General features: G+C 48.9%; 1 protein-coding gene across 1 annotated transcript in view; it reads left to right on the forward strand.

Moving 5' to 3' along the window:
* The first annotated feature begins 1,100 nt into the window (after nucleotides 1–1,100).
* The window catches only part of TECTA (tectorin alpha), a 65,759-nt gene continuing 40,023 nt past the window's right edge, over nucleotides 1,101–26,836 (forward strand). The window contains exons 1-9 of the mRNA XM_031443475.2: nucleotides 1,101–1,164; nucleotides 4,335–4,468; nucleotides 7,183–7,470; nucleotides 11,051–11,188; nucleotides 11,546–11,711; nucleotides 15,302–15,714; nucleotides 21,084–21,654; nucleotides 23,695–24,287; nucleotides 25,649–26,222. Coding sequence (XP_031299335.2) covers nucleotides 1,101–1,164; nucleotides 4,335–4,468; nucleotides 7,183–7,470; nucleotides 11,051–11,188; nucleotides 11,546–11,711; nucleotides 15,302–15,714; nucleotides 21,084–21,654; nucleotides 23,695–24,287; nucleotides 25,649–26,222 — 2,941 coding nt within the window. The remainder of the gene's footprint in view (nucleotides 1,165–4,334; nucleotides 4,469–7,182; nucleotides 7,471–11,050; nucleotides 11,189–11,545; nucleotides 11,712–15,301; nucleotides 15,715–21,083; nucleotides 21,655–23,694; nucleotides 24,288–25,648; nucleotides 26,223–26,836) is intronic.

Below are 26,836 nucleotides of genomic sequence, written 5' to 3' on the forward strand. Positions count from 1 at the left end.
TGTGGGTGATCTCGGCTAAAGTCTTAGCATCATTTCCAGCAAAACTATTATTTATTATGTGCTTGAGATTTCAATGCGTACGCTTGACAACTGAAGACTTACAATGAAATTCTTAAACAAAGATTCACTAATTTTCCATGGAAGTCTGGCTGAGGAATTGTGATAGCTTCAAAAAGTAAGAGAAGGGTTTTTATTTTTAAGAATGCTATCGGGAGCAAAGTTCATGATCTACCCGAGCACTTGGTTCATACGCAGGTGTATGTGTAACTTGGAGCTTTCTTAACATTTGCGCCTCAGCTCTGCAGAGCAGCACAGACCGACCGAGGGTAAAGCCGCCAGTTCAACTGATTGTAACTAAAATGAAAAGTTCACTTCTGTGATGTTCTTTCTCTCATTAATTTGCTGCAACTAATTACTTGCTTGTGTACTGGATTCTAATATTTTTGTGTAATTCCAAGGAGCAGCCCTGGTGTGGTTTTTCCTCATTACATGTCCATTATTTACTTTGTCTACGGAAAGTCAATGGACAGAGTCTTATATTGCTTGTGACTCTGTTCAGTACTTCAAAGTGATGGATTGGCTCCATACTTTAAAGAAAGTGATGGCAAACTCTGAATCCTCCCACCTGTAGGCACACATTGTGTTTGAGTCGACTTTTATGTGATCCTGATTGAAAGGTGTTGTGAAAATTAGGAGAACCTGTCTCACAGAGGATGGGTATCTGTTCTAGGGACACAACAGGGATCTTTAGAGTTGGGTCCTATTTTTCAGTGCTTTAATAGCTGGAGAGTAAATGCCTTTCCTGTCCTTATTGCCACGCTCATTGATTCTATATAATTTCCCAACAATTTGAGTGATCTCATTACACTTCCAAACTGCTTCTCATGGGGGAGTCTAATTTGTTCATGAAGAGCTGAACTTGGGAGGCCCTGCCAGCATTCAGGGCATTTCAACCTGACTCAGAACTGTTGACGTTGTTATGTGAATGTGTTCTCTGACAGTTGTGATGTGTCTTGGGATTTGCCACCAGACACACCTGGTGTTCTATTTACTCTGGCAAGCTGGGGATTTTTTTTTCTTTTTCTTTTTAAAATTCCAGGATGAATTATTCATCATTACTTAGAATTTGGGTCTCTTTCATCTTCGCACTTGTACGGCACCAAGGTGAGTACTACAAAATTCCATAAAGCTTTTGATTCGCGTGCTCTTGAATTTATAAAGAGACACTTTTGTTCGAACTGTAATTGTCAGGGCAGGTGTACATGTGTCTACAGTTACAACAAGAAAAATGTAAATTAAATTCCGTTGTCAAGGGCAAAATACATTAACTTGGAGTGATGTTCGCTTACATTCTGGCTTTTTCTTATTTAACTCTGAACACAATTTGTATATATCAGGGTGCCCCTGGTTAATGAAGTAGTATCTTTAAGATAACGCAAATTAATTCCATTAAAAGTATCCAGGGTAGGTGTGTGTGCACCCCGTGCCTGATGACTGAGCCCAGTGAAGGCATTTAACTTGTGGCACTGACTTTAAAAAATACACTTGTTTAAGCCGAAATCGGGAAGTTCCCGATGGCATTCCTGTCAGTGACTTGTGTACCAGTGGCTTTTTACAATGGCCCCAAATCTAAAACTGCCAGTGAAATAAGAAAATGGTGTCCCCAAGTGACCCCTCCTTTTTCTCTACATAGCACTGCCCAGGGTAGGTGAGAGGTCACATACGTTTCTTTCTATTATTTTTGAATTTTAGACAAGAACGGTGGGAAAGTCTGGATGGGTTTGAAACTTTTATGGCTAACATTCCACAGCGTTTTCCTTTGTTTTGTTTGTTCATTTAGTTGACGTATGATTACAAGTCTGAGTGAATAAGTCCTAAGGGCATGGAGCACCGACATTTTTCTAGGGTTGGTCAATTTAAGCAGATGTAACATGCAGACTACAGAGCCCCACTGACTATAACTTCCTACTTCTGCTCTAAGACAGTAGGTCTCATTTGGTGGAAAAAAAAAATTCTGGGAACACAGTTATGTTTATTGTGAAATCCCCAGCCTAAAATCAGCATGGGCAGGGAGATTTTCTTCTATTGACCCTGATGCTGGTGATATGCCGTGCTGCTAACAAGTTGTATTTTTTAAATAGTAAAGGCTTCTAAGGTGGAAATTACTGTAATTTAAACCTACTGCCTTTTCCTAAGCACCTGTTTTTTTTTTTAATGAACAAGGATATGCTAAGCATTTATGATATTCACTATCTTGATTATTTGCATTCTTCTTAAAACTGAAAAAATTTTACTAGCCACTCTTTCCTGTTCAAAATCATGAACTAGTTAGGGTCATTCACGAAGAGATGAATCTTGCAAATTTGCATTATGTTTGGAGCCGAGAGAGAAGTTAGGGACAGTCTCTATGACAGTTTTCTGTCTCCTCCAGGAGAGGCATGAACTTTCCTCTTCCTAGGCAGATTAGCCATTGCTGCTCCAAATACCAAGTCATCTTTCCATTAAAATGATTACAATTCAGTGTGAATTTGAGGCCTTATAAGCACTTGGGCATCACTCGTAAGAAGTTCCCCAAAGGAAAAATCTGTGACATGATTTGATTTATTATTATGAAGTTGAGAAAGTTCATTACCCTTCAGATTTAATAAGTACCTGTGTGTAATGCTAAGACAGGGATTATAAAGAGATTTTTGAAAAAATTCCTTCCTTCTAGGAATTTGGAATTTCCCCCTTCTACGTAGTTATGAATATTAGTGAATCCTTTTGTTGTTTACCGGTTGGGACGTTAAATAAGGCATGTCGGCTGAGCGCTCCTGTGACTAAACTAACCACAGCGCCTCCTAAAGGTTCACTTTGGTTCGCTTCCCAGAGGCTTCTGCAGGTTGGGGAACAAGGCTTCTACACCAGTGACCAGGCTAGTTCTCCCCACTTTTCTCTCGGCTGTTAGCCCCTTGGAAACAGACTAGCTCTGCGTGCAGGCTCATCTCCTCTGGTTCCCTGCTCCAGGAGGAGAGGAGCTGGCACGTGGCCAAGCACTGCTGAGCTGTGTTCTGGTCCCTCTGCAACTCTCTGAATCCTCTTACCTGTGCTGCTGTCTGCTCAGTCCGAGACTCCCGCAGGAGCAGGGCAGCCCTCAGCCAGTTGCTCACCAGCCTATCGGCTCCATCAGCACAGAACAGGGACCTTCCCAAGGAGAGGGCTCCGACCGGAGGTCGGGACATCAGCATCTGGATGGTGGCAAGCAGGTACCTCAGGGACGGTGAGCAGAGGCCTCAGATGTATCTGCCACTGCCCTTGAAAACTAACAAACAACTTAAGAAAATGGAAAAAAAAAAAAAGGTGATGCTCTGTTTTCTTCCAAGAAAAGAAAGGACAGAGGCAGAGAAAAATTATACCCCAAATGTGGGTTATCTCTTGTGGATGCCACTGGGTCAGCTCATCAGTAATGTAGACCCTGGGGAAATTGTCTAATTTCTCTCTGAACTGGGCCACCTCTTGCAAGAGTTTGGATAAGAAACTTCTGAAAAATCAGCCAGGCTGCCAGGAGAGGTGGTGACACGACACGGTTACAGGAGGGGAGCCCTGTGTTTGTGTGTGAGATGTCTTTGACCAGGGAGATGAGTAAGTGCCCTGAGCCTCCTCTCCAAAGAGCCCCCAAGGGCCCAACCGCCTTCACCCCAGAGGATCCCATGTCTGTCTCTGTAAACAGGAGCTGGGCAGGGAGACCTCTCACGGGGCCGGGGCTCAATTAAGGTCATTCACAGGCCAGTTACTACAAACCCTCTCCTCCCACTTTTGTCCCAGATCCAACAATTGTTTATTTCCTCTGGGATCTGGTATCTTCTCCTGTTGTGCAGTGGGAGGAAAGGGACTCCTTTCAGGAAAAGACTCGACAGTAGAATTCTCGAGCTAGAAGGGAGTTTCACAGCCACTGGCCCCCTTCTGTGAACCTTGCCTGCTGCCCAGGGAGCAAGCCAGCTCCGCCATGCCAGAGCTAGAGGCACCTCTCAGCGCTCTGAGAGCTCCAGGCAGCGGTGATTTCACAGCCTTCCAGCCAGTTTTGACCACTGCTCTCTCCTAAGTGCATGTAAACATAGAAATGAAGCGGAAAGTGATTTCTCTTAAAGAGACGTGCACTTCTGGGCACCCCTTTCCAGAGGCAGAAGAGAACACGCTGTGCACAGCTGAGATTTGGGATAAAGGAAGAGGCAGTCCGACTTGCGCTTAGTTTGTAAGACAGACTGAAAGAAGCTGGCTTTAGTGGGAGGGAGGGAAGCAGCTTGCCAAATGGAAGAGGCACCAGGCATCCCCCTAACCACCATCTCTCTCGACAGTTCAGCCCAGGGAGCTCATGTATCCGTTTTGGCAGAATGACACCAAAACCCCTAAGGTAGACGACGGGAGCTCCTCCGAGATTAAGTTGGCCGTCCCCGTGTTCTTCTTCGGCGTCCCGTACCGCACCGTCTACGTAAGTGGAGAAGCAGCCCGCTGTCGCTCGACGGCTCTCCCCATTGTCTGTCATCAGGGAAAACTATTTTAAACACCTTCTTCCGGGGCTCCTTCCGATGGAGGGTTTATTGGCAGCCTGAATGACGAGTTCTGAGATTTCATGAGCTGATAGGTTTTATGATTAAGAAAGTCAAAGGTAGATTTAATGGCTCATGTTCATAGTAGAGGAGTACACAGGGCCATAAATTACTTTAGTGGGTGATTAAACACAGAAGTGAAGCAGAAGCCCCAATGCCATGAACATTATTTCTGCTACTAGACAAGATAAAAAGATACAGTGAACCAGGATAGGAGCAAGATCGTTTTTCTTTCCCTGCGGGGGGGTGTGAAAGTTTAGGCATCTCCTGTTCTTAGGCTCCCGACCAATTTGGAGCAGAGCAGAGGATGATCCACTATTATTATGAAAGTCGTTTGCAGAATTGGCCCCCGCTCACTGGGTCTGCAATATGCCGTGGGGTCTCGTTGTCAAACCCACATGAAGAAATGGTATCATTTGCTGTCAGAGCTCTCCTGGGCACCTGTGTTCGCAGGTTATTTTTCATTTTCTAATCATTGGGTTTGCTGCTAGTGAGACTATTGCCCATTGGCTGGAAGATTCAGGGTAACTGAACTTGCCTTAAAGAATTGGGTGATGTACCCCAGAAACTGACACATTTTAAACTGACTATATGTCAATAAAGTATATATCTATACATACAGAAAAGAAAGAAATAGGTGAAGCAAATGTAGAGTGTATCACATCCTATTCTAGTCTACGTGCTGCCCTGGAGGAAGAAATAAACCTCCAAGCACCTCCATCTCTGGCCATCTCTGCACCTGAGACCTCTGTCTCCCCCAGCTTCTGACTTATAGCTCAGGGCTGACTCTCACTAGAAAACAGGTCCCTCTTCCATTACGTAGCCAGGGTCCTTGAACCCACAGCATCAAGACCACCTGGGTGCTCGCTGGAAATGCCACGTCTCAGGCCCCACCCCAGACCCGCTGAACCAGAAACCCTGGGAGGGTGCCCAGTGATCTGTGTTTTAACGAGCCCTCCAGGGGATTCTGGTGCCCACCAAAGTTTGAGAACCACTGCTCTTAACTCTAGAATGGAATCAAAACACACCTGAGTCATCCCCAACTTCCTCTGCTAGTCCGTGTGTTTTAATTACACCATTATTCCCTAGAAGACACACGGCGCTGGCATCCTGAAATGCCTCTATGTTCTGCTCACAGCAGGGCCTCCCTAGGCTGCAACAGTAAGTTTCAGAATGTGTTGACCTGATTTTGGAGATGAGAGGGATAAACAGGACTTCCATTCTGGAAGCCCTGGTCTCCCAGACCACTAGAACACATGCGTTTTAGTTAAGCTCCTCCTTCTCCACTGTACCTCGTGACATGGAGTCTGAATAATTCTTGCTTTTGCAAGAGGAGGGGCCTTCATTTGGGGCAGGCTTCTCTGAGGGCAGATTATTCCCTGAGTTCCCAGGACTTTGGACGTTTTTCAAGCCTCTGGGTTGTTCACTGTTACTTGCAGACAGTAGACTCACAATATCCCTGAAGCTGAGTCTCCAGCTTCCTTTCCAAACCCCGCACCCTCGCTTCCAAAATAGGTTGACATACCCTTTGCCCAGGGACTGATAACTTGCCTCTGGGATCTGGGTCACTATTAGCGCCCATAATATTACCAATTAATATGAACCTAACAATAGAGTGTCTCTGTTTGGAGGAATTGCAAGTATGCCCATGACGAGCATTTCACTGCTGAAGCCATACAAGCCCTTGGGTTAAACCAGCTTTATCTACCAGCGTTAGAGCTGCAGACACAGGCGGACACAGATTGTTTACAGGTCCTGTATATTTGTGTACATATTGGCTTGTTACGTGCAGAAAGGTTTAGTAATTTAGCAAGTTTACTAGGCTGTTTACAAATCATGAAGAAGTCACCATAAGACAGTCATTTACACATGCAATGTAAAATATCCACGTCTCCACTTTTACACAGCGATTATACAAAGAAGCTGCCAGATACAAGAGCTAGAATAGAATAGGGCACCTGTAGGTTGGAACCGTGTTTGTTCGGGGTACAGAGTGGTTGTGACATCAGTAGAAATCCTTTAAATGTTTCATCCAGAGCGGGATATGGTTCATCCTGAGATCTGAGTTTGATGATGGAGCATCTGATTTATCTTTTTCTGACACCCCTTTCTTGTCACATAATAGGAATCAAGCTCTCATATAAAGCGCCTTAGCTTTTTCATTTATCTTTTTGCTTCCACGGTTTTTTGGTTTTTTTCCTGCCTATTTTGCATCTGTAATTCTAGAGCTTCCCTCTTACCCACATAAGCCACTGCCTGGCTGAACAGGCACACGACGTGCACACATGGGCACCGACGCACACACGCTGGTAGCGTTGGATAAGTGTAAATAGAGATAAGATAGAGAACATGAAAATGAGACTGATTATTAATAAGAAATGAAGCTGACTACAAATTGAAAGTGAAAGAAAAGCAATGAATTTGGAAGTAAACGAATCCCTGATTGAGCAATGGAAGCCGGCATTTAGGGGTTCTCGTTCAGTAGTTTAAAAGTCATTTCCATTCACACGATTAGGCAAATGTCTGTCTTACTTTATGACTCCGAAATCATCATGGTCTCAGATCCACTGTGCAAAAACCTCTCTTATTTTTGTAGGTCAATAACAACGGAGTTGTTTCCTTCAACGTGCTAGTGAGTCAGTTCACGCCCGAATCATTTCCCCTGACAGATGGGCGGGCCTTCATCGCCCCATTCTGGGCAGATGTGCACAATGGAATTCGAGGCGAGATCTATTACCGAGAGACCATGGACCCTGTCATCTTGCAAAGAGCCACCAAGGACATCAGGAAGTACTTCAAAGACATGGCAACCTTCTCTGCCACTTGGGTTTTCATTGTGACATGGGAGGAAGTCACGTTTTATGGAGGGAGCAGCACCACACCTGTAATCATTCAAATTTTCCGTTTTCCGCTTCATAGCCTGACATCTAATTCTTGTCCATCTTCACTACTGTGAAGGAGCCTAATTGTTAGAGCTGAAGAATGTCAGTTTCCTTGAGTTACACTGATGAGTCTTGCCACCCACTTTCCAGGAAACAGAGGGAGCTATCAAACCTAACCAGCCCAGTCAGCTGTAGTATTTCAGAAGATGTGCCATGCCTATCACGAATCATTACAAATGTCTAAAAAGGAGCCCTCCGCAATTTTCTTGCAGTAGGTAGCATTCCTATTTTTCAGGAGAGTGACTGGGGCCCTGAGACCTTATCCAGGCCGTATAATTAGGGACCCATCAGGAGCCCCAAGGTCCCTTTTTCTTGCCAGAGGCACAAATGCCTCTCTCCATCAGCTAATTTTCTCCCCTCTTACTTTTTTTCCCCACAAAACCTGATAGGAGGAAAAGGAAAATAGGGTACCAGTTTTAGGCCAAATGATCTGGTTCATTTCATTATGTTACGACCTTTTTAAAAAAAAATTGTGGCCGGGGCTAGAATTATTCGTATTTGATGCTAATTGAAGTGGGCAGTTAAAGCAGTTCATGAATAAAGTTTCAACATCTGCTCAGAAATCCCAAATGAGCAATCAAATAAAAGTCAAATAAGAGAGATGATCACTGGCATTATTATAGAGGTAATCAACTTTCTACATGCAGGGACAGAACGTGGTTTTCACGAAAGCTTGCCGTTTGTTCGGGTGACTTTGGCAATGGAGATTTTGGAAGCAGCAGATGCGTCTTTGGTGTATCATTTCCAGTGAGCAAAGGCACTCAAAAATCTGCCCTCTGCTTTCTTAGGATTATTTCCAATTCCATCTGTTTTCCCATTTCCTTGGCAATGAGTCAGTTGCTTAAGGGTGGAAGAGAAGCTACTGAGTTAGAGACAGAGGTGGAAAAGTGCTACGCTTGCAATCCGTAGCTGCCACGCAGCGCGCACACTGCCTATGTGCACCTCCTGACCAGAGCATCAAGATGCACTTTATCACTGAGAGGTTCTGGAGAACAGAAAGATACACGTTTAAACAGTGGATGTATTGGCTAGAAATAACCTCTAAAGAAGCACACATTTCCCTCTGTCATGTTATGGATTGCTAACGACTGCTCAGGTGATGTTTTATGTCCTTTAAGCCTCATACCTTGCAGCGTTAGAATGCAGGATGCCAGCGGTTGATAAATTTTCGTGTCAGTGAGGGGGAAAATAAGGAGAAGAAATGCCCATCAAATGCTGACCACCATTTTTCCAAAAAAAAAACTTCCACTGGCAATAAAAATGGCAAGATAATTTAGGTACTTTCTGGTTTGTACTTTGGAGCAAATTTCTGGATGAAGTGAGGGCTCTTTGGATGAGGAGGAATGAGGTAACATCTAAGTGCTTTGAGCTCCTTGGAGAAAAAGATGATAAAATCCTCAGAGTTGCAGAAGTGTCCATCCATCCATCCATCCGTCCATCCCTGTCTTTGAAGTTGACCCCTTTTTCCATATCCTGTTATCCAGGCCTCTCCATCTCTAGAGGGGCACGTATCAACAGGCCCACTGAACACTGGGCATGAGGATCTTAGAGCAGAAGCCCACCAGAGAGGCAAGGGGATGGGGGCATGTTTATTTTAAGGAAGGAAAACTAATATTTATTGAGGCTGACTATGAACTCAGTGCTGTGGTAGGCTGTCTTTGCAAATCATTTATTTCTCACGAGATTGTTCCAAAGGAAGCTCTCTCCCCACTGTAAATGGGAGGGTACCAGCCCAGAGAGGTGAAGTAACTTGCCCAAATGGCAAGAAAAGGGATCTTCAAACTCTGAATCCTAAACTCTTTCCTCAGCTGCCTCCTCCAGGCAGCACTGGAAATCCTCTGAAGTATAAAAGGGCTTTTCAAGAACTGAAAACATCATTCTACAAAAACAGCTCCAGGAGGGTCTTGCATGGTTGTTGAGGAGCTACGTATGTGCGGGGAGGTGTGTGAGTGAATAAGAACGAGCCAGCTTCTCGGGCATTCTCAGGATGGCTGGTTGGTTTGGAGGTGATTCCTGGGATCAGAAATGGGTGGCTTTCAAGACCTGCTTGGACCAAAGATACTTCCAACTTCATTTCAGGAGAAGGAATTAACTTCCCGAAGGAGAATCCCGGTCTGAAGGAAGGCTTAGCTTTGGTCCTGGTGTGACCGTGACTCTATGCCTGTCTCTTGAACCTGACCCCACAGTGGCCGTATAGCTGACTGCTCCATCCTCTCTGTGCCCCACTTTGCTCTTTTGTTGAGTGGGGCCAGAGGATGGAGGCAGATGCCTGGGTGGCTCTATCATAAACGCCATCGACTGGGCAAGCACAGAACCTGAGGAGAAAGTTCTAGTTTACAAAAAGGGCTTTTCTTTACTTGGCGCTTGTCCCCCTCCCTGGGAGTGTCTAGGATGGGAGATCTGGGGCTTCCAAGATCCTCTACCCCAGTCTGATTACACAGGATAAGGATGTGGGTCTTCCTCTGTGTCTGACAGAATGCTAACCAGGATGGTATCAGGCAGCTGGGGAAGTGCTAGGTTTGGATGGGAAAGGTCAAGCAGCCTCTCCTCTTAACTCTATTTTTATTTGAATTCCCTGAGAACACATATCAAGGGGTAGGTAGCAAAGGGAAATAGTAAAGGACAGAGATTACTACAGCTTGTTTTTGGAAACTGTTTGTGAGGCTGGTCTGAATGTATATAACATCTCTCTCCATAAAGTTTAAAGTTAAGACAGTGTGTGAAGACAGTGCACTATGGTGAGACTGGGAGTTCTGACTCGAATCCCATTTTCTGTTGCTGGGTCATTGCGGAATTTGCAGCAATTCATTTCCCTTAGCCCTCAGTTTTCTTAGCTCTAAAATGGGAATAGGCCAAAAGATCATCATCTTAGCACTGGTCTGAGGTACAGATGGGGGCTGAGAATTTTGCAGATGTAAAGTGATGCATGAACGGCTCCATTAGAGGAGCAATTTCTGCCCGCAAAGTGCTTTTTAAAAATCACTTTCCAACCTGCATTTAAAAGAGGGGGAGATATGTCGCCAAGATGAGCGGTGTTTTCCAGGAAGCAAGAGAGCCCAGCCCAGGCCACCCCTGCAGTCACACCGACTGGCGTTTGCGCGCGTGGCTCCCCCGCTCCCCACACCCCACCCAACCTGCTCCGAGAACAGGTGCTCGCTCGCAGCCCTCTCCCTGGCTGTTTCCTATAGTTTATTCCATGCTGCCATCTATAGGTGCTCCTGTATTATCACAAGCTGAGCGGGGCCTCTGACTTTACCGTCTGCAGTCAGAGGTGTGAGAGGGGCGCTGAGTCAGCCACTAGGTTATTCTCAGGCGATTTCTCTTCTCGATGCACAACTCCACATGTCTTGCTTTTCCCTCTGGAGGCGAGAACATTTTCAGAGAGGAGGCAGAGCATGAGGGCTGGCATTGGAGCAGCTCTGAGCACCTTGGGGTGGCGAGGGGGCAGGCGAAAGCGAGCTGCTGTTGGGGAGAGGAGCCCCTGGGGGTGAGACCAGCCACCCATCCATTCCCATCCTGTAGGTGAACACCTTCCAGGCCGTCCTGGTGTCCGATGGCTCCTATACATTCACGCTCTTCAATTATTATGAAATCAACTGGACCACTGGGACAGCGAGCGGCGGCGATCCCCTGACGGGTCTTGGGGGAGTGATGGCGCAGGTAGGTGGTTCTTCATGTCATCCTCCTACGTGTCTCTGAAGCACTGCACCCTCTGTGTCCTTTCTCAGCATCCTCAGCGGGGGCGGGGTGGGGCGGAGAGGGGAATCCTGCTTTAAACTGGAGAAGCATGTCTGATCTTGCAGGTGGACCAGGAGGCTAGTCTTGCCCATCTTTGATACCTTGATCTGGGTATGGCATGAACTAGTGGGTCTTTGTTACCTGGAAGGGCGACCCCAGGGACTCCAGGAAAAGGAGTCTCTTGACTTCAGGTGTGCTGGGTTCTGAAAATAAGATGTTGGACAGGTGAACCAATGGGAGTGTGTGTGCTCAGAAGTCTGATTTTCCTTTGTGCTTTAGGCAGGATTTAATGGTGGGAACCTCACCAATTTCTTCAGCCTTCCGGGGTCAAGAACCCCTGATATTGTGAATATCCAAGAGACCACAAACGTCAATGTTCCAGGCCGCTGGGCATTTAAAGTCGATGGGAAGGAAATTGACCCAGCCAATGGCTGCACCTCCAGAGGTAAAGGCATTTCCTCTTCTCTGAGGCAAATCAGGGTTTGTTTAGCTTAGATTGACAGGCAGGCTTTTAAGCCACGGGGGCGGACTTGGTGTCGATGCCTTCCTTACTCTTTTGACATCTCTCGGCTGGGTAATGGAGATCAAGGTAATTTTAGCATGCACATTCATCATGCCAGGAGCTGAAACCCTGCGTCTGCCGTGCTGCGGTTTCTAAAGTCCTCGCCTGGGGTGTGAACACAGTGCCCTGTTCGGAACAGCTCCAAAGTGGACGAGGAGTGTGAATGATTTCTCAGCCAGAGGGACAGAAGGGAGCCCTCCTGTTTGACAGTATTTTTGTTGTTGTTGTTGTTGTTGCCTTTTCCCCCTTTAAATTTTCCTTCTCATCTTTACTCCTGCTCCACCATCTGCACTTGGGAGATGCACGGGAGTGGGCGAACTCGGAGCATTGCCAAGTCTCTACGAGAGTAAATCAGGACCTCCTAGTATGAATAGAAAGGAAGGGGGGAAAGTGTCACAGTCTTTAAGGGAGCTTCTCCTAAAATCTTCCAAGCAGCAGCAAAACATGCAGGAATTTAGGGAGAATCAAAGCTGGCTTTAGGTCTGTGTGAACCTCAGTGGGTTCCCTTTATGTTGGCATCCAGAGTTTGGTGCCTCCTCTGAACCAGCAGGACCTCTTTGGATGTACAAAACAGCCCAGGACTCCCACAGGAATGTCCTGGCTTATGGATCCCTGCTTCTTATGTGCCTAAACACGTTCAGAAAACAGAATTTCCATTTAATTTTTCTGCTTCTAGGAGTGGAGGCTATAGCAACTAGAATTGGTCAATCATCCATCCATCTGTCTGTCCGTCCACCGCCCCCCCCCACTCATTGACCCATCTATCCGTCCATCCATTCAGCCATCCAGCCGCTGTATCTTTTCAACTGAGGTGCTAGCCACCCTGTGAGGTGCTGAAGATGAAGGCGCGCTAGACTCCCATGGCTCTGCCATGGTAGAGAAGACAGGCAGGGAAACAGCGATGACCGATGGAAGACGTGTTATGATAGACACGAGTGCAGGTGCCGCGTAAGCACAGAAGAGGACCCTGGGGGAAATGTTTCCAGATGCCTAAGGAAGTTACAGGTTGGGATGAAGGCTTCAGGAGGGCTCCTGCCCTCCGTCCGTTGAAATCCCAGCCTGGTGACCTGCATGTCTTGGCAGCCCTGCGGGCTTCAATTTGTGTAATAACCAGAAGAGCCGTAGTCGCCTGGTCTGAGATGCCCACACCCTCTGCCACCCTTCCCTGTGCTTGGTCGTGCTTATCAAACCTCTGAGGAAAGGTCATTTGTGAAGATGGCCTGCCTGGGCATCCTTGCCTCCTGTGGACTCTGCAAAGTCCTTCATGTTCAGAATAGCAAGTAAATGTTTTAGAGCTAAGCCAGTATTAAACTGGATGGAAAAGAATCTAGCTCCAAAGCCCACCAGGATTTCAGAGATTGTGCCCTCCTCCCTTACAAGAGTGTAGACACAGCTTTGCTTACGGTCAGTGAAAGATACCAAACCCCATTACCTCTCTCCCCTTTATGGCCTAGGCTAGGAACAAACCCAACGCCTCTCCCCTTTGTCCAAGCATCACAGAGCTGACTGACTGTGGCCGAGCTACCCAAGTGCCGGGTGACAGCCTCTCCCTGAGTCCCCGGGATGAAATGCTGTGATAATGGAAAACCTTGGCTCGCGGAGCTGTGGGGTTGGTCAGATGCCAGCTGCGTACAAAGTCCTCACTTTGACTTCATTCTTTCCCCTCTGAGTTATGGCCTTGGGTTTCATATGCAGGACAAATTCAATATCCTTATACGGACTGCTGTGCATTTTAATGTGCCACCGGACATAGATCAATCTAATGAGATGGGGATTTGGCCCGGGTGATAGCAGGGGAAGTGTTGCATAGAGCTGGTTTATTATATCATCATTTTGCAAACAAAATTATCTCAGAGAGTCTACCTTTTTGGTCCAAACCTCCTTTATTCAAAGGCATTTTCCCCTCATTTATTGGAAGCCTGAAAAGGCAGAGACTGGAAATTATACCAGGTAGAGGCTACAATAGATGCAGCCTGGCTTAGCGCCAGAGAGGGCCGAGGTTCGAAGGGCCTGTGTTTCAGGGCAGATGCAGGCGACCTACTGGGAATGTGAAAAAGTCTATTTTCCTGTTTCTCGGGCCCGATTCTCAACAGGTCCGAAACATAAGTGCCGGCTGAGACATAATTGTTCCTCTTGGGCAGATACGGAAAGGACTGCTCCTGAGGCCGCCTTGCCTTCCGCTGGCTTAACCTTCCACCCTCGTGCTGTTTGTTAGGTATTCAGTTTTACAAAAACTCGAGAAATCTTTTCAAACGACCATTTTGAACTATACTTAGTCCTGTATGACATGGTTTACACTTCTTAATGTTGTGTCTTTGATCCTTTCCTTTTCAGACATTCTCAATTTACTTCTTCTACCTCTGTCACCCTGTGCCAAGTTGTTCTAGCATCACCGTTCCCCAGGAGGCAGGGAAAACAGCCTCGTCTGCTTTCTACAGGCTGGGACACTGAGACAGGTGGAAGTCGAGTCAGTAGTCTTGGAAGTCGATTGCACGGTTGTGACCATTGCCCGGTTCTCTCGGCTGCGACCCCAACCGAGGACTAGATCACAGCCCCCAGCCCAGAGATGCTACTACTTCAGTTGAAGGTTGATAGGAAGAACCGGCAGATTTCAAAGTTTTGGGTGTGGAAAATCGTTCATTTTGGAAAATGGTTTTTAAAGACTGAAGGCCTCTCAAATAAATAGTAGTAAATATTTTCAAAATTAGCACAGCCCTTAGAACCAATCCCCTCCCCTCACCTCATTCTCTTCCTGAGCTAGATTCTGTCAAGCAGTTCTGTCCAGTGGATAAAGGAAGAGCAGTGCTGGGCTTGGACAGGGCCTAAGGTGAGAGAGAAGGCGACTTATATAGGTGTCAGTTCGGTCTGAGCAGTGACTGCGGGGTTTATGAGCCAGGAAAGGTGCCAACCAGAGGTCAGCCTTTTCTAGAACCTTCCCAGGGGCCTGGGATTTAAGTATGTGCATCTGACTCCTGATTCTTTTCTGGCACATCCTGAGGCCCCAACAACGGTTTGTTGAATGAGTGGATGAGTGAACGAGTGAATATGTTAGCAAGCAAACGCACAGTGTTGCCAAGTCACCTGGGTGAGCTGGCCCTCTTTCAGAATACCTTCCTCTTATCGCCGAAGGCAAGGAAGGGACTGCCCCGCGTCCTGGCCCCTCCCGTGGGGTAGGACAGTGCGTCTTTCCTTGAATGAGAGCATGCTCACCAGTGGTGGAGACCAAAATGCCAAGAGCTTAGACTGGATTCAGACAGACTCGGTGGGAATCCCAGCTTCACTGTTGAGTTGCTGAGTGATCCTAGATGAATGACCCAACTTCTCTTAAGCCTCCGTTTCCTCACTTGTCAAATGAGGGCGACACTACCTACCTATCAGGGTTCTTTTGTGGGTGAAATGGTACGAGGCAGGTAAAGCCTGGCACCAAGGGGGAGCGCTCAGTAGATGCTGGCTGTGGTGTCCTTGTTCTCCAGGACAGTTCCTGCGGCGAGGGGAGGTGTTCTGGGATGACCTGAACTGCACCATCAAGTGTCGCTGTCTGGATTTCAACAACGAGATCTACTGCCAGGAAGCCGCGTGTAGCCCCTACGAGGTGTGCGAACCCAAAGGCAGATTCTTCTTCTGCAGCCCCGTGGAGACCAGCACATGCGTGGTGTTCGGGGAGCCGCACTACCACACCTTTGATGGCTTCCTCTTCCACTTCCAAGGCTCCTGTGCCTACCTGCTGGCCCGACAGTGTTTGCAGACTTCCAGCCTCCCCTTCTTCAGCGTGGAGGCCAAGAATGAGCACCGGGGGGGCTCAGCTGTCTCCTGGGTGAAGGAGCTCTCGGTGGAGGTGAATGGCTACAAGATTCTCATCCCCAAAGGAAGCTATGGAAAAGTCAAGGTGAGACCCTCTCCATCCTTCACAGGGAGTTGCAGGAGCTGGAGATTCTTCAGCCTGGGAAAGACTTTCCCAGATCTGCTGGTTCTGCTGTTGGCTGTTTGTACCAAAGAGAGGCATGGCTCTTCCCGCCTCGCAGATATCTTGTAAAATTCTTTACTAGGCTAAACTTTGTTTGTTCAGGAGCTAACCTAAGCTTTCTCTTTGACATGTCTAGCTGCTGTTTAAGCCCGTTTGAGTTCTCAGTTCCCTCATACGCATGCGTGCACACAGGCACCCGCGCTCAGAAGCAACTGGGAAGAGAGGTAAATTCAGTTTCTCAAGAACCTGGCTTGCAACAGCGGTAGCGTCATGGCCATGCCCTGGAGACAGTGTAAACACAAAGTACAAACCCATAATTCACTACAGCCTTTGATTAACATCCTCACCACATTGCCCTCCCTGTTTGCCCAAGAGCTACGGCTTCATTCTCAGGGAAACCTCCAAATTGACTGATGTGTCCACAGGCACTGCCCATTCAGGTACCTGGAGTGGGGCTTGGTAACAGTCTTTTGTGAAGCCTGGGTGGGAAGTTCCTGTGGAAGCTTTGCCTAAACACCCCTCAAGCAGAATCCTCCACTCCTGCCTGGAATACAGGAGAACGCGGGTCTGGGGGGGTCTGTTTAGCATATGCAAATGATTCCTGTCCACGTCCACCTGGATTTCAGGCAGGGCCGTTGATAAATGAGGGCGAACAAAGAGCCGCTTGCAATTACTCAATTTGTGGAGGCCCCAATTTTCATGATGTTAGTGAAGATCTTGTGGTAACCATGTATTTATTCAAGCAATAATAACCAGGACCACAAGGGGTTGATTGCTGCCACCCCGTGAAATCCTTAATCCCCAAGCATGGCGGTCATTACAGAGATTACAAACCAGAACTGATGCCAACGCAGGATGCCTTTCTTTTTCTAAATACGTGTTGTAGTTTTAATGGAGGCAGTATGCCCAACGAAAGGCAGGACCGAGGAACTAATTCCACTTTTTCTGGCTCTGCCCTCCCTAGGTCTGTGCAGTTTATCAGTGTCCTAATTAGAAAAGTTGGCTATTTCTGGGGTTGAAATGCCACTTTGCTTGTCGTTTGGTTAGTCTCCCTAGAGACAGCTCTGTATTTCAAATCAAAGGTAAGTGTTCAGGCACAGAAGTTTGGAGTTTTTCCCTTTTAAATTTATGCTGTACTGTTGAGGGCTACACTGTCCTTGTAGTTAGATGCTCACATTCCAAGCTAGAAAAATGTTTGCCAGCTCTCCCCCACTTCCTGTATTGTGGGGATGATGTCTGTAATATCTGTAGTTGAAAAAGAAAGCTTCATGCTCGATTCCTGCTTTCCATTTTGATTAAAATTCTTTTCCCCTCACAGTCAGACTCTTTTTTTTTTTTAGAAGGAAAGGGGCACCGTCATTTCTTTCAGGCCCAGCAGCTCTGCTAATTTTGCGTGCCTCTTTTCCATCGTCCCAGCGTAGGGCATGGATTCCTCAATTTTCTGTAGCGACAGGGAGATGTGGATGTGAATGTAAATGTTTCAGCAAGAAAAGGTTATGTGATTCCAACTGCAAGCTAACAATGGCTCCCTTTTCCTTTTGCCAAATGGCTTCCCAGTGTCTCTGAATACACCTGCTCTGTTGGGGAGGGCGGCTCGATGGATGGCAGGGCCCCCACCCAGGGTGAAATGGGGACAGGCAAGGAGAGGGGTGGGAGGCAAGAAGGAGCCTGATTCGCCTGCGAGGCAGCTGACTTCCAGGCCTGGCAACACGGATCTCAGGCATAGATCACCTTCCTCCATGTGCTGGGGTCAGGAGCTGGGTTCTGAATATGCATCTCCCCCCTTTGAAATGTTCTCAAGTAACAAAATAAATACTTTAGGATTGCGTACGCTAATGGGGGCCAAAGAAAGCCAGTGAAACTCCATATATAGTAAACAACTCCTTCTAGCTGACACATATCAGTTTTCATATTTCTCCCCCAGATAATCCTAAGTAATTTCAAGTTCACCAGGGAAAAGAGGACCAAGGCCGAATAGCTTATGGGTGATGAAGAGCTCAGACTCTGGGGTCAGACCTGCTCAAGCCCTTTGCCACCACTGCCAGGAGAGTGGCCTCTTCGACCTTCACTTTCTCCATCTGTAAGATGGGGTCATCATATCTAGGAGGCAGGGCTCTTGGCTGTAGTTTGGACTTGGCCATCTCTACTGAGCACGGGGACAGAGGCAGCTGGGAGCAGTGGAGGGTCAGGCCCTGTCACCCACAAGTGATGCCAGCCCTCAACCTCAATTTCCTCACTGGCTAAAGGGGAGATGGCAAGGACCTTGTAAGGTTGAAGGTGAGGGTGAGGTAGAAGAGCCACGTGGGCCATAGCTAGTGCACCGCCTGGCACACAGTGGGCATGCAGTACACGCAGGTTCCCATGCTGCCGTCCCCACCATAATCTCTGCTCATTCTAAGGCCTGTGCTACTTTGCCCCCACCCACTCCTGGGAGAGGCACGGTCAGAGGGGGACCCGACTGGGATACGGGGAGAAGAAGGAAAGCAAACAGTGGCTAATCAGGGACTGTGGGAATGAAGTAAGAAGTCATGTGCTGGGGAAGAGTCCCCGGGACTCCTACTCCGAGCACTGTGGGTACAAACACAAGACACTATAATGCACGGTTTAAACTGAGACATGTGTGAAAGAGAAGGGGGGCGTAATGACCACTTATGGCCCGGGCAACCCATGCGGTCAGCAGAGCGACACAGTCAGTCTGAGTGCGACAGAGAAACCAGGGGGACTCTTGCAACCTCCGGAGTGTCCCCCGTGGCTTCTGCTCTGAGACACCGCAGCTGTCTTTGTTAGCAGGAGCTGAGTGAGAGGTGAGGAGAATGTGCAGCGGTGGAGGCGCTGGGCATTTACAGTTGTACCACCTGGGGAAGATTTCCCTTCCTGCATCTCAGCACAGAACAGCACATGCGAGCCACCCGGCGTCTCGCTAGCTGACCTTCCTTAGAGAAAGACTTTCTTCATCCTTGTTGGCAAACCCACTACCTGGGATATAAGGACAAATCAGTCGACTCCTAGGTGCTTCTTTTCTATTTCTAGCTCTCGTAGGGTGGCTTACTTCTCAAGCCTGTTTTTCCTGTTTGTTTTCCGCATGAAGTCTTACTAATCTCTAGCGGCAGAGAATTGCACAGGGCATCGGCCGTGGTAAACCTGGGGAGCGATGCCTGGACAGTCCATTGTCTCACTTCCTGGACAAGCTGGAGAGTAGCAGCAATGGTGGCAGTAAAGACCCTTGATCTTTCCAGGGTCCAGAAATCAGTATGGGTCCAGGGCAGCCCGGATGTGCTCTTACCGTCAGCCCGCCCAGGAATCTTCTGGGATGAACCGTTCCATCCCAGTCCACAAAAGTGACGTCTGTAGTGCTAGGTATGTTAATTTGAAAAAGAAGAAAATGAACTCACTGTTGGAGGTTTATCAAGCCACTCACTCAGGTGAGCCAGACACCTGGGCCTCGCTCTCGGTTCTTCCCCTATTCCTCTCCCTGCTGCAGGAAGCACCAGCGGCCCCCACGAGCTGTCCCCTCCTCCGCGTCTCTGCACATTAGGCCCCCACCCTCCGCCGCCCTGGCCTCCTGTGCCAGCCGCCTGCCGGTTTCTCTGCTGTTAACTTCCATTTGCGTCCCCAAGTCCTTCACGCTGGCCAGAGCGGACTTTCTCAGATGCACGTCTGACCCTGACATTCCCTTGCTTAAACCTTTTTGGAGTTCTCCCTACAGAAGAGTGATCTAAGTTGTTGTTTTTGTCCTTGTGGGCTTTAGTTCTGCTTCTAAACAGGCTACAGAGGCCCTCCGAGCTCTGTTCCCAACACAGAAGCCAGAGCAGCTCTTTTGCAACGGAAGTCAGGTCATGTCGATCTTTTGCCCCGGACGCCCTCTTGGCTCTCCGTTTCCCTCAGAGTCACAACCGAAGTCTCTGCGTGGCTGACAAGGCCCTGCTGTTCTCTTGGCTCTTGTCTCTTCGCCCTCACCGACCACTGCCCTCCCTCCTGCTCTCTCCACTCCAGCCACACCGGCCTGTGTGTCCCCGAGCGCCCAGGCATGCGCCACCCTAGGGCCCGGCCACTATCCCCACTTCCTCATCTCAAACGTCTCCTTCGCTGGGATCTTCCCAGACCATCCTCTCTAAAATTAGAAGCCCTCTTCGCTAGCACTTTTGCTCCACATTCTCGGCTTTATTTTTCTGCAGAACACTTTTCTGGCATCATTACACATTTTACTTATTGGTTTTGTTTGTTGTTGGTCTCCTGAATGGAAATGTAAGTTCCCAGAGGCAAGGATTTTTGTCCCTTTTGTTCATTGCTAATCCCCAATGCTTAGAACGGAGCTTGACACACAGAAAGGGCTACGTTGACATCTGTTGGATGAAATGGTCCCTGCCCACGTCTCCAGCTTCCTCTCCAGCCAGCCCTTCCCTCTGCAGTCCAGTAATACCCCGGGACTGTCCCCATATTCACCCAGCTACTTCTAACCACGTGACTTTCTTCCCTGGTCCTGGACTTCCCTGCCCTCCGCTTTCTTCCTTTGGCCCCTTCTGTGTATCTTTAAAGACCCAGATCAGACTTAATCACCTCTAAAAATTGCCCATACACCCCCAAGGCTGGACTCATGGTCAGTACTGTTGTCCCCTTGGGTCACCCAATCACCTATGGATGCATATTTAAAACTCTGTGTTCTAAATATTAATTTGTGCCCCTCTTCCTCAGTGGACTGCGGGCTCATGGGGGGCAGGGACAATTACTTGTTTTGTTCATTATTTCTCAGCAGCTAACATAGTGCTTGGTACCCAGTAGGTGTTCAGATTTGTTGTGTCGAACGACTACATGACACAGGCCTGGTATCAGGAAGTGACAGGGTGAAACACAAGGAGAATAGTCCCAGGGCAGCCTCAAAGCTAGACTGTGGGGAAGAGTTTGTAGTCCACCTGCCAGCTGGGAGCGGGGGTCAGGGAATGCTAAAGGCAGAGAGGGCATCACCAAGGGAAGTGTGTTACTTGAGCTGAGAATTAAAGAATGGATTTCGAGGAGAAAAGAGGAAAAGCGAGGTAACTAGTCTTTCGAGAAAAGACTTGAAGCTGACCGGAGAGCCAGCCAGGAAGGGTTGACGACCACCTGGTCCCCAGAGGGGTCTAGAGTGGCTGCAGTAATGCACTGCTGTCACAACTCAAATGCCAGCCTGCTCTCCAGGGTCCCCAGGAGGCAAGCCCGCCGGCACTGAGTTGCTCTGCCTCCCTTTCCTGCCCGCGGCTGGCCCCACTGCCCTGGCACCTGCTCACCTGCCTCCTTACTATTACTGTTGTTGGCAGGTCAATGACCTAGTGGCTTCTTTGCCCGTCACCGTAGACTTGGGGGCAGTGAAAGTCTACCAGAGTGGCATGTCTACTGCCGTGGAGACGGATTTTGGGCTCTTAGTGACGTTTGACGGCCAGCACTACGCCTCCATCTCCATCCCCGGCTCCTACATCAACTCCACGTGCGGGCTCTGTGGGAACTACAACAAGAACCCGCTGGATGACTTCCTCCGCCCCGACGGCCGGCCGGCCATGTCAGTCCTGGACCTGGGAGAGAGCTGGCGGGTCTACCATGCCGACTGGAAGTGCGACTCGGGCTGCGTGGACAACTGCACCCAGTGCGACACCGCCACCGAGGCCCTCTACTTTGGCTCCGACTACTGCGGCTTCCTCAACAAGACGGACGGCCCCCTGTGGGAGTGTGGCACCGTCGTGGACCCCACGGCCTTCGTGCACAGCTGCGTGTACGACCTGTGCAGTGTGAGGGACAACGGGACACTCCTGTGTCAAGCCATCCAGGCCTATGCGCTCGTGTGCCAAGCCCTTGGCATTCCGATCGGAGACTGGCGAATCCAGACTGGGTGTGGTAAGCTAGCATCCCGTCCACTTGGAAGGCTGCGCTCATGCAAGGGGACAGGGAGAGGGTTTCCGGGCTCCCGGAAGAGCTCCCGGTTAAGACAAAGTGCCTGAAGATGAGGGGGAGGTTGAAATATCGCCAGTTATAAAGAATGAACCGTAAAAGGATCTTTGCCTTTCCCCCAACCCAGTATCATGGCCAGAAAACAAGAAGCCACTGATGGGCACACGTGGTCTGGAGACATGGAAAGTGTGGCTGGAGGAGGACCCTTGGCAGGTGTGGGGGGGCTGAGTTGAGCGGGGAGGGGAGGGTTCCCCGAATTGGAGGTGGCCTCTCTGTGGCTGCTGGGGAAATGCAGACGCTGGCCTGAGTCACCAAGACCAGCCTTTGGGAAAAGAATTCATCTCTCAGATGGAGCCCATGGCATTTTTGTCCTTGGCTTTTTTTTCTCCACTCTCAGTCCCTTCAGGCTCTGGAGCTTTTCAGCCGGTCAGAGAAGGGACTGCAGGCAGGGCAGAGAGCGGACTTGGAAACAGATCTTCTTCTAAAATGCTGGGTGGTGAGAAACAGCCCCGGCGGCGTGGGAAGTCCAGCTGCTTTGGAATGCCGCTTTCAGATTAAGCATTTGGAACCATTGGCAGTCTTGTTATGTTTTCCTTCAATCCGACTTACCTCTCTGCTACTCCTAGTTACGTAAATGTTAAAAACAAGCAAACAGAAAAACAAACCACTTCTTGGGATTTTGTTTCTTTCCTGGTCCTTGGTATTCTCTGTATGAGTAAACAGAAAATTTTAATCCACGCATTTAAGAGTGCAATGGATCTGACTTAAAAGTTTCTTTCAATTCCAAGGCCAGGGGGCATTTTTTTCCTATTAGTACAGGTTGGATTCATATAGATCATCACGTATCAGAATCAATTCTTAGAGAATTGATCAAGCTACTAAGAGACAGTGTTTTTTTAAATATTTTTTTAATTAAGGGGGGAGGTATAGCTTAGTGGTAGAGTGCATGCCTAGCATGCACAAGGTCCTGGGTTCAATCCCCAGTACCTCCATTAAAAGATAGGAAAAACAAAACAAACCACCCCCTCAATTTTTTTTTTGTTGTTGTTGCTGTTTGGCTGGCCAGACTATATTATGCCCTGAGTATCCAAATTCTGATTCAAGTTGAGATTGAACATGACTTCTCTTCAATCCTTGTATAAGCAAGAGCATCCAATTGCCTAATTTTTGGCCTATGATGGCTATTCTTTTTCCTAGTGGTACCACTTTCCTACCCTCCACATTCCTCTCTCTCTGTCTCTCATATTCATGAGATTCATTAGATTTAATTCAGAGAGCTACTCTACCAGGCTTTTGAACCCCTGGTTCAATTAGAACTCAAACCAGACTCCGATGTTCTTAAAATAAGAATTGAAGGTTTCTAAGGCAAGAAGGACCTTCAGAAGGCATCTAGTTCTAATCCAGTCTCTTGGAGGAACAGACACGAAGATTCTTTTCAGATAGCCAAGGTTCTTTCCTATTTTTAATACCCCAGAGAATTCATTTTCACAGTCTTCTTTGGTCATTCTTAGGTACCTCTCTTTTTGAAAGTTCATTTTTTGAAATTCTTCTTCTAAGAGTTACATCTTTCATTTCTCCTGTAAGTTTGGTTGATCTCCTCCTAAGAATGGGCCATGCGCTTTAAAATCAGGCCAATGTTATGCCCATCAGTTGAAGATCTTAAGATGGTAGTAGGTCACCAAGCACTAAACCTGTATTGAAAAATCCATCTGGTCTAGTTAGGATAGTCAAGATGATCAAATGAGAGTCAAACTTCACACTCCATCCCCTTGCTCAGTAGTTATTACCAAAGCATTTGTGCCCCTTGCTACAGACATAACCTTAAGTCTCCCTCCCCCAGTGAGTGGCGGCCTGGCCCTCCCGCTAGGAGCTAACTGGTCCAGAAGCAGCGTTCCTCCTCCAGGGCCCTTGTGCATGGTGGACCTGGCCTGCCAGCACCTTAGGCATTCACCTTGTTGTCACCCTCTCTCCTCTCCCCCACGTCAGTGTCCACGATACAGTGCCCGAGCTTCAGCCACTACTCCGTGTGCACCAGCAGCTGCCCCGACACGTGCTCGGACCTGACGGCCTCCCAGAACTGCGCCACGCCCTGCACGGAGGGCTGCGAGTGCAACGAAGGCTTCGTCCTCAGCACCAGCCAGTGCGTCCCGCTGCACAAGTGCGGCTGCGACTTCGACGGCCACTACTACGCCATGGGGGAGTTCTTCTGGGCCACGGCCAACTGCACGATGCAGTGCCTGTGCGAGGAGGGCGGCGACATCTACTGCTTCAACAAGACGTGCCGCAGCGGGGAGGTGTGCGCCGTGGAGGACGGCTACCAGGGCTGCTTCCCCAAGCGGGAGACCGTGTGTCTGCTCAGCCAGAGCCAGGTGCTGCACACCTTTGACGGCGCCGCCTACGCCTTCCCCACCGAGTTCTCCTACACACTCCTCAAGACCTGCCCCGAGGGGCCCGAGTACTTGGAAATCGACATCAACAAGAGGAAGCCGGAAGCAGGGCCTGCTTGGCTGCGGGGTGTCCGGGTGCTGGTGGCCAACCAGGAGGTCAAGATGGGAGGCATCGGGGCTTCGGAGGTCAAGGTAAGACTCATGCGGCCTTCGAGAGTTTTCCGATGAGTCACGCCAAGCGAAGGAGCCGCATTCTTCAGGCTTGCCTGACTGCCTCTGACCGGAAGCAGACTCTAGGAAGCCAATGACTCCGAAATGGGAGCATTTTTCTAACAGCTCCAAGTAAGGGTCTATTGGGTAGAAACGTGAAGCTGGAATTTCTCGAATCAGATAGAGCAGGACGAGCTCACCAGAATAGCAGACACTGACAGAACGCTTACTATGTGCCAAGCACTATTCTAAGCAGTGTCCCACTTCATCCTAGGAGGTAGATGATATCATTTTTCTCATTTTACAGATGAGAAAACTGAGGCACAGAGAGGTTAGGTAACTTCCCCAGGAACACACAGCCATAAAGTGGAATTCAAGCCCAGGCCGGCTGGCTCCAGAGTTTGTGCTCTTTATTCTGTACTACACAGAGCCTCCTACCTGCAGATGGGAACCATGTGGATTAGCACACAGGGTACCTGCCTTCCACCCCACCCCCCGACCTGGGCTAAAATACCCGCAATCAGGCATGCAGACTCACAGGCCATTAGTTCTGGAAGTAATCTTGGGATTTATCAAGTGCAATGCTTTGTTTGCACATGAGGATCCCACAGGGTTAAGTGAGGGCTGCGGGCCTGACAGCTGGGTGGGGGCAGATCTGGGATCGGGGCTGGTGGGGGCCAGGCAGCTCTCCTTCCTCCCGGTAACACTTGCAGTTCATAATATCACATGACGTCGAATTTGGAAAACGAAAGCCAACACGGTAAATAAAACACGTCCACAAAGAGAAAGGGCTGTGTTTTTGTTCCCATGGACACACTGGCAGGAATGAATTTATTTACAGAATGGTAAGAGGTAGGTGGGGGGATGGACAGCCAGATCGTTAGATATACACTGTGTGCACCCAAGGGGCTTGGACACAGGAGGAGGAAGATTGGAAGGGAGAGGAAGGAGGCAGAAAGGGGGGAGGAGGGGAGCCGGCTGTGCAAAGGGGCTGTTGAGGGCAGGAGGAAGCCACACATCCAAGGTCGGGGGGCAGGAGAAAGCCACACATCTCCGATGACTGTTGCTCACATTTCAGTTTTGTTTTGAACTAGCTCAGTATCTCACACACACACACACACAGATAAACAGCAAACATGAGGGATCAGAGGAGCCTGGGAAGAAAGAAACAAAGATGCCCATGAGAAAATAGTCGCTGTCTCTGTGGTTTCCACAGACTGCCAGCTTCTCGACATTTCTGAAAGGACTAGTCTTGGGGCAGCACCGGGTCTTAATTCACAGCCTAGGAAACTGTGGGCACTGTGTGTGTATCTGGAATTGACGATAGTGATTTGATTTTTCAGTTGAATGGTCAGGAAGTGGAATTACCTTTCTTCCATCCTTCCGGGAAGCTGGAAATTTACCGAAACAAAAACAGCACGACAGTCGAGTCCAAGGGAGTTGTGAGGGTGCAGTACTCAGACGCGGGCCTCCTGTACATCCGGCTCTCCACCGCCTACTTCAACTGCACAGGGGGCTTGTGCGGCTTCTTCAATGCCAACGCCAGCGATGAGTTCTGCCTCCCCAACGGCAAGTGCACGGACAACCTGGCGGTGTTCCTGGAAAGCTGGACCACTTTCGAGGAGATCTGCAATGGGGAGTGTGGGGACCTGCTGAAGGCCTGCAACAACGACTCGGAGCTGCTCAAATTTTACCGCAGCCGCGCCAGGTGCGGCATCATCAATGACCCCTCCAACAGCTCCTTCCTGGAGTGCCACGGCGTGGTCAACGTCACCGCCTACTACCGCACCTGCCTCTTCCGCCTGTGCCAGAGCGGGGGCAACGAGTCGGAGCTCTGTGACGCCGTGGCCCGGTATGCGAGCGCCTGCAAGAACGCCGACGTGGAGGTGGGCCCCTGGAGGACCCACGATTTCTGCCGTAAGTTGGGGTGACATTATGGCGGAGGCCAGCTGGGTCAGGGGACACCGCATCTTCTCACTTGGGACTCTGTTCATGGTGGAATTGAGCTCAAGGTCAATTGAATTGCCATGTATACTTTCCCTAGTCTGATGTGTCTGCTGGAAGGCCTGTCACCCCAAACCAGACTACTTCTCACCTTTGCTTTCGTTTCTAATGACACAGTACCTCCTCACTGTAGAATGATCAGCCACCCTATTGACTGTGGATTTACCCAGCGGAAGGTACACGTCATGTCAAAGGACCAGAAATCTCTGTGATGGCTCAGTTGGCGCCTTCTCTCTTGGCAAGGCAGGACCCTGTTCATTTCAACAGAAGGTGATCAGTCAGGTGCCTCTCCCAAGGTAGAGATTAGCCCTGCTCCCCAGGGCCAACCTGACGTGATTCTTAAGAGAGTCCCATGTTGTTGGTTTTACATTTTGTCCCGAGTATTTGACCCCTCTTGGCAGTGCTTGTAGTAATTAGAATAACTGCTGGGAAGACCTGACATAGAAAAGCCTTGGTTACGGGGGAGCCCAGGAGGAGGAGTAACTGGATGGGTAGAAAGAGGAGTGGCTGAGGGGGTGGGACCCAGG

This window comes from Camelus dromedarius, chromosome 34 (assembly GCF_036321535.1).
Source record: "Camelus dromedarius isolate mCamDro1 chromosome 34, mCamDro1.pat, whole genome shotgun sequence".
NCBI classification, from domain to species: Eukaryota; Metazoa; Chordata; class Mammalia; order Artiodactyla; family Camelidae; genus Camelus; species Camelus dromedarius.